This window comes from Pelobates fuscus, chromosome 11, assembly GCF_036172605.1.
Source record: "Pelobates fuscus isolate aPelFus1 chromosome 11, aPelFus1.pri, whole genome shotgun sequence".
Lineage (NCBI taxonomy): Eukaryota > Metazoa > Chordata > Amphibia > Anura > Pelobatidae > Pelobates > Pelobates fuscus.
Window position 1 is genome coordinate 99,209,899 of NC_086327.1, and position 7,820 is coordinate 99,217,718.

The 7,820-nt window shown below is 39.5% G+C and overlaps 1 protein-coding gene across 1 annotated transcript in view; it reads left to right on the forward strand.

The window, feature by feature from the left end:
- LOC134578072 (uncharacterized) overlaps positions 1-5,356 on the forward strand; it is a 125,505-nt gene extending 120,149 nt beyond the window's left edge. Inside the window, exons 14-15 of the mRNA XM_063437046.1 lie at positions 314-475; positions 4,574-5,356. Of these exons, the coding sequence (XP_063293116.1) occupies positions 314-475; positions 4,574-4,708 (297 nt within the window). The 3' untranslated portion in view covers positions 4,709-5,356. The remainder of the gene's footprint in view (positions 1-313; positions 476-4,573) is intronic.
- The last annotated feature ends 2,464 nt before the right edge of the window (positions 5,357-7,820 follow it).

Consider the following 7,820-nt stretch of genomic DNA (forward strand, 5'->3'; position numbering starts at 1 on the left):
TACGACCATATCCCCATATGTGATTCAATGCAAGTTGCAACCCATCAGCTACTTTGAGTGACGTTGGCATCATGGGGAATGCAATCTAAAAGAGCTGGAGTGCCAGAGGTTACCAGTCATTCTTTTTAGTAAATTAAGCTCAGATGAGCAACGTCCTTCGTAGTTTTTATTTATTGAAATGTGGGGGTGGGGGCCTCTATTTAAATTTGAATTCTTTGTTCAATTTGACTGCAACATTCTACACCATTTTATCACTTTTTAAATGAAGTGTAACTGTAATTGCAATTTAGCATTTTTGTATCAATTTCTAAAGGGAGAAATACGCTGCAAAGGATCAACAATTGAAGTTTGTGACTTTGTGACAAAAACGACCTACACCGTTCCAGCTATGCACCGTGTAATGATCCCTATGCAACTCATGGCACATAGTGGAGCAGACTATTACCTCATCAGCAGTTTTATTTCAGCAGTCGCAGTAAGTGTTACAAATTCTAAAAATCTATTTTCTACTGCCACAAAGTCTTAAAAAGGAGCCACTTGATCAGTTATATTCATTTATTGTTGACATCATGTTTAAAGTTTCTTCACATTACAGACACAAGCAGTTTTGTATATTTAGAGAAAAACCTTTTGGTGTGTATTGGTTCTACTGTAATTTCACATTTTTTTGTTTAACCCCTTAAGGACACATGACATGTGTGACATGTCATGATTCCATTTTAATCCAGAAGTTTGGTCCTTAAGGGGTTAAAGGGACACTATAGTCACCAGAACAACTACACCTTATTGAATTTGTTCTGTTGAGTAGAATCATTACCTTCAGGCTTTTTGCTGTAAACACGGTCTTTTCAGAGAAAATGCAGTGTTTACATTACAGCCTAGTGATAACTTCACTGGCCACTCCTCAGATGGCTGCTAGAGGTGCTTCCTGGGTCATGGCTGCCTAAAATGCATCCAAACATTCAGTGTCTCCTCCCTCTGCATGCAGACACTGAACTTTCCTCATAGAGATTCATTGCTTCAATTCATCTCTATGAGGAGACGCTGATTGGCCAGGGCTGTGTTTGAATTGTGCTGGCTCTGCCCCTGATCTCCCTCTTTGTCAGTCTCAGCCAATCCTATGGGGAAAAATTGGATCTGGTGAATAACGGACGTCGGCAAAACTACCGAATTTCATTCGAACAGAATATGAACAGTTTCTCCATTCATGTTGGGACGCAATTCGGGACTTTGTTCAAATCGGAATTTCATTTGAATTAATGGAATTCCGATCCGATTCATGCCATGGCTGCATCTTGCAGCCACTTAGCAGATAACTCCCTAATTCCCACGGCATTAAGGAGCTATCTACCAAAAGACTAAAGATTACTTAGTATTAGTAAATTCTGCACTTACTCGCTATATCGCGAGTAGGGGCATGTCTAGTAACCCCCCCCCTCAAAAAAATACCTAGTGTCCCCCCTTTCGAGCCTCCACTGGTGCCACGCGAGTGGGGGCTATTAAATTAAAGGGGGAGCTAACCCCTCACCCGGGCACCACCCATGAGCGGCAGGTGGGGGCCCTAAATAACAATATGGCAGCAGTTAAAAAAAATAGATGTAAATAAAGCTCCGGGACCTGGCGGTATTCACCCATGAGTACTTAAGAAGCTAAGTGGGGAAATAAGTGAACCTCTGTATTTAATCTTTCAAGATGCTTTTGTTTCAGGTATTGTACCGGAGGATTGGAGGAAGGCAGATGTCATTCCTATATTTAAAAAGGCTTCAAAATTCTTGCCTGGAAATTATAGACCTGTGAGCTTAACTTCTGTGACTGGGGAAATATTTGAAGGGCTATTAGGGGATAATATTCAGGAATTCATTGGGAAGAACTTTGTTATTAGCAATAATCAGCATGGTTTTATGAAACATAGGTCATGCCAAACTAACCTGTTTGCATTCTACGATTAAGTAAATAGAAGTATAGATCAGGGTGTTGGAGTGGATGTGATCTACTTGGATTTTGCCAAGTTATTTGATACGGTTCCTCACAATAAGTTAGTCTTCAAACTAGAAGAAATTGGTATTGACGAATATTCTTGTTCTTGGGTAGTACATTGGCTTAAGGATAGAGTACAACGAGTTGTCATTAATGGTAAATTTTCAAGCTGGACAAAAGTGGCAAGTGGTGTCCCTCAGGGTTCTGTTTTGGGACTGCTTCTGTTTAACATATTTATAAATGGTCTTGCAATAAGCATTACAAAACTTAGTAAAGTAATAAAATGTGAGTAGGATATTGCTTTGCTGCAGAGGGATTTAGATAGATTGGGGAACTGGGCACTAAAATAGCAGATGAAATTTAATATAGAGAAATGCAAAGTTATGCACTTCGGGGTCAAGAATGCACAAGCAAGGGATAACCACACAAGAGAAGGATTTGGTAATTGTTATAGACATCTGCAGTAAGGTTTTGTCATGTATAAATAGGGGCATAAATTCTCAGAATGAAAATATAATTTTGCCTCTTTATAAATTGCTGGTAAGACCACACCTTGAATATGCTGTGCAATTTTGGGCACCTGTTCTAAAGAAGGATATCATGGCACAAGAAAAAGTGCAGAGACGAGCTACAAAATTGTTTAAAGGAATGGAGCACTTTAGTTACGAAGAAAGGTTAAAATTTGTTAATATCTTTAGTTGGGAAAAACGGCACCTCTGAGGGGATATGATAACATTATACAAATATATTCGGGGCCAGTACAAACCATTATCTGGAAACCTATTCATAAACAGGTCTATACATAGGACATGAGGTCACACATTTAGGCTGGAAGAAAGGAGACTTAATCTAAGGCAAATATTTTTTTTTTTACAGTAAGAGCAATAAGGATGTGGAATTCTCTGCCTGAAGAGGTCGTTTTATCAGAGTCCATACAGATGTTTAAACAGCAATTGGAGAAATACTTTCAAAAACATAACATAAATAGATATAATTTCTAATTAGGGGGTAATAACTACCGTATTTATCGGCGTATAACACGCCCCGGCGTATAACACGCACCTCATTTTCAGAAGGAAATTCAAGGAAATTTCCACCCCTCCCATAGTATTCCCCCCCCTCATCCCATAGTGTTCCCCCCCTTTCCATAGTAATCTCCCCCCCCCATAGTATTCTCCCCCCATAGTATTCTCCCCCCTCCCATAGTATTCTCCCCCCTCCCATAGTATTCTCCCCCCCTCCCATAGTGTTCTCCCCCTCTCCCATAGTGTTCCCCCCCTCATCCCATAGTGTTCCCCCCCTCATCCCATAGTGTTCCCCCCCTTCCATAGTATTCTTCCCCCCCTCCCATAGTGTCCCCCCCTTCCATAGTATTCTTCCCCCCCTCCCATAGTATTCTCCACCCCCTCCCATAGTGTCCCCCCCTTTCCATAGTATTCTTCCCCCCCTCCCATAGTATTCTCCACCCCCTCCCATAGTGTCCCCCCTTTCCATAGTATTCTTTCCCCCCTCCCATAGTATTCTCCACCCCCCATAGTGTGTCCCCCCCCTCCCATAGTGTCCCCCCCTCCCATAGTGTCCCCTAGTGCACTTTCCCTCTGTCCCATATTTACTTACCTGTCTTGAAGCGTGGGCCGGCTTCACAGCGCGCACCGCGGAACTGGAACTTAAATTTCAGGTTCAGGTTTCCGGCGGGACTGAAAGGAAGTGTGCACACTTCCTTTCAGTCCCGCCGGAAACCGGAACCTGAAATTTAAGTTCCAGTACCGCGGTGCGCGCTGTGAAGCCGGCCCACGCTTCAAGACAGGTAAGTAAATGTGGGATATCGGCGTATAACACAGACCCATGATTTTCTCCCTATTTTCAGGGAGAAAAAGTGCGTGTTATACGCCGATAAATACGGTACTTGGTCCAAGGAAATATCTGACTGCCATTTTGGGGTCAAAAAGGAATTTTTTCCTAGTGTGTTGCAAAATTGGAAACTCTTCTGTTTGTATGGCTTTATTTTGTGTGGGATAATGATGAGAATTTACTATGGCACACATAAAAGGTAACATAGAAGAGGTTATACATTTAGTCACATAAATAAAAGAGCAAAAAATAATTCTTCACTCAAGAGTCCCTGACCTTTGACATCCCTGAGCAATAGCTTAGGGCGGGTAAGTGTTTTTTTTTCCAATAATTATCTATGTAATTCATAAATAGGGTGGAACATATATACATTTGAAATCCTTCAAGTGTAATTGACTTCTAAAGCAGAACATTGCATCGAATAAAAGACTCAAAGGCATTCCATATTTGTTCTATACAAAAAACCCATAATTTCTATTCATATAGCAATTCTGCATTATATTGTAACATGGAAAATAAGGGGGTATAGCCTACCGCATTGATACCCTGCACATTATGGTATCTAAAACCTTGGTAGTAAATTAATAATGTTGTTTCATTTCACAAGATGACTGTTTTATTTAGTGAGTAATTTGAATTAACCACAAGCAGGAACATGCTTAGATATTAATTAATAATCATGATTATACAGTAAACCTAACGTAAGATTAAAATCATGCTGGTTTCTCTCATTGTTTTTTAACAGAAAGACGATCCATCTCTCATTCAGACCGGCCCAGATGAAACTCTTAGAAGCCACCTTCTTGTGTTTGAAGCTGAGCGATCCCGGAGAGAGAGTTGTGTTGTGCAATTCAACGACGACGACAACGACAAGGAATAAATAGTAGAAATGTATTATGAAAAGTAACTTTCTATGTTTACAATTTAGATCACTACACAATGAATATGCTTATACCAAAATGAATGTCTTAATATATTCAACAAAACACAATATGAAATGACTGATTCCATCAAGGGTTCTCAATTGGTTTTAAAAGGAATGTTTGACTGTTTTCAGTCTTTAATGAGATTCAGCAGGAGTCCTTGAATGGTTTCGACAGGAGTCCTGGCTTTCCCCAGCACCCATAGCCTTAAGCTACTTAGACAATGCAGAACTCACACTTCTGCATTATCAGCTTTGAATCTATCAAACTGTGGATGTCAATTTATTAAGCCCACCAACCTCCCCCCCTCCAGGTTGGATGGAGTCACATTCGATAATGAAGAAGTGTAATATGTGTATTATCAATATGGCTTCGGAGAAGGCAGATTTTTGGTGGCAGGGAGAGTTTTATTTTTGTCAAACCACTCCAGAACAACTTGACAGGAAATTGTGACTGCACCAATAGATTCATACAACCATAACCACTACAATGAGCTTTGGTAGTTGTGGTGCAACTTGCGCCTGTTTAATTATAATTGCACTATGTATAAGAAGATGATTACAAAATTCTAAACAAAAACTGTTTAATCATGTTTTTTTTTAAAATATGTATCTGTGTCAATTTACACTATATGGCCAAAAGCATGTGAATACCAGGCAATCACACCTTATCACATGAGCTTGTTGGACATACCATTCCAAAACCACAGGCATTAATATGGAGTTGCTCACCCACCTTTCTGGCTATACCAGCCACCATTCTTCTTGGAAGGCTTTCCATAAAATTTAGGACAACATTTTTTGTGCCTGTAGGAATTTGTGAGAGAACATTTGTAGGGCCGAGATCTAGTATTGAAAAAGTTGCTCTCTTTTCTTGTCGGAGCCCAGGCAGAGGATACTGTTACTTTAAATTTCCTTAAATTTTCCTTTTTATTTTCACCCGTTGTTGGTGTAAATAAGGTAGTTTTGTTTTCAGTTTTTTATGTATGAACGGTGACTATTGTTTTGTTTATAATAAATATTCCTTAATTAAGTAACACTATATTCACCAGAACCACAAAAGCTTAATGTAGTGGTGTTGGTGACAATAGCATGTCCCTGCAGGCTTTTTTAATGTAATTTAAACAATGCATTTTCAGAGAAAAGGCAATGTTTAAATTGTTGCCTAGTAACACCCTTTAGTGTCAACCACTAGAGTTGCTTCCTATACCTGTGTGCGGCACCTATGTTGATTCAATGCATCTCTATGAGAAGATGCTGATTGGCGCAGCTCTTTACCTCGCATGTGCATTAGCTTCCTAATGTTTTTTTATAGGAAAGCGTTAGATTGTCTTAGATCATCAAGACTGATGATCTCAGCCGTGGAGGCAGGGCCTGCTGTGGTGAGACAGGCGCGGCAATGGAGCTAAAAAAAACCTCTTTACTCCACAGAGAGGGGACAGACACCTAAACAGCCACCCCAGCACTATAGTGTTAGGAGTACATGTTTGTATTCCTAACAATATAATGTAAATTGTCTTGGCAGTGTAGCATTATGATATTATTTATTATTAAGTGTAAGTGGTGTTAAGGAGGATTTTTTTCAGTATTTCTGGTCTAGTTCAGACAAATTGAATTTTAACACTTTCAACTTCAGAACTAAGACATGCGCATGCTCGGAGTAGGGTGCGTTCGTGAAGTCAGATACTGATGTGTTCTATTCCATCACAAAGGTGTTCATTGGGAGTAAGGCTTTGTCCTGGCCACTCAAGTTCCTTCACATCAAACCATGTCTTCATCAACTTCACTTTGAGCACTGGGGCACAGACATGCTTGATCAGTAAATGGCCTTACCCCAACTGTTGCCAAAATGTTGGAAGCACCTAATTGTCTACAATTATTTTGTATCCTAAAGCATTAAGATGACTCTTAACTGGAACTATAGGGCCTAGTCCAAACCCTGAAAAACAGTCCCAGACTATAATCCCTTTTCCACCAAACTTTACAGTAGGCACTGTGCATCCAGGTTGGCATCTGCCACACGTATAATGTTCCACCAGACCATCAGATAGTGAAGCACAACTTAAAACTCGACAGAATTTAAATCCATTGCTCCAGGTTTCAGCGGCGATGGGCTTTACGTTACTCCATCTGGTGATTGGCATTGCATTTGTTACTTTGAGAAATGTGTACAACTGCTGTTGTTGCTTCCAGGGGTAGTTTAATATTATGTAGTGAGCGATGCTACAGATGATGTGAATTTTTATGTGCTGCTTCTTGAACGCTTTTATTTCATAATCACCGGGCCAAATCTAGTAAGCAGAAATTGAGGTTTGGCAAAGGTGGTATCCTATAACAGAGACACAATGAAAGTCACTGAGTTCTTCATCCAGTCCATCGCACTGCCAATGGTTATATGTGGAGATGTTGAGATATGAGCTGTAATTTATACACCTGTTAGTAACGGGTGATACTGACGATACAGCTTGATGGTTTAATGTGGAGGAACTCAATAACATACTTTTGACCATAAAATGTATGTATGTATGCATAATATATATGTGTGAATAAATATCTATATATATCAGTGAAAATCTCAGTAACATGTTATGGGTCTGGTTATGTGGTTATTAAGTGTTATTAATAAAATTACTACTGTAACACTTGTCATTTCTTATCTGAACATATCATAATGCAGTAGTAAGCTGTAGAAATCGCATAGGTTCTGCCTGTAAAACAATGATAGTACAAGCACTTACAAGAAGTCCAGCCTCGGCTCTATGATAAACAGACTTTCAAGGGTAATCCAGGATGCCAAAACACACCAAACAAATCCCTGTAATCAGAACAAGGACAGACCAGTGATGAAAGTATCCAATATGGAGAAGCTAATCAGGAGAAGACATTGTATACGTGTTACATGTCCTTGTATAAAAATTTACAAATTAGCAGGCTTCGGCATACTACTATGGTGTATTGACCCCAGTCATTTTCTTTATACAGTTATGCCTTATATTTGTTTATTTAGGTTATAATTGGTATGCATAAATATTTCCAATTTACCACTTAAAGATCTATGATACTTTATTGA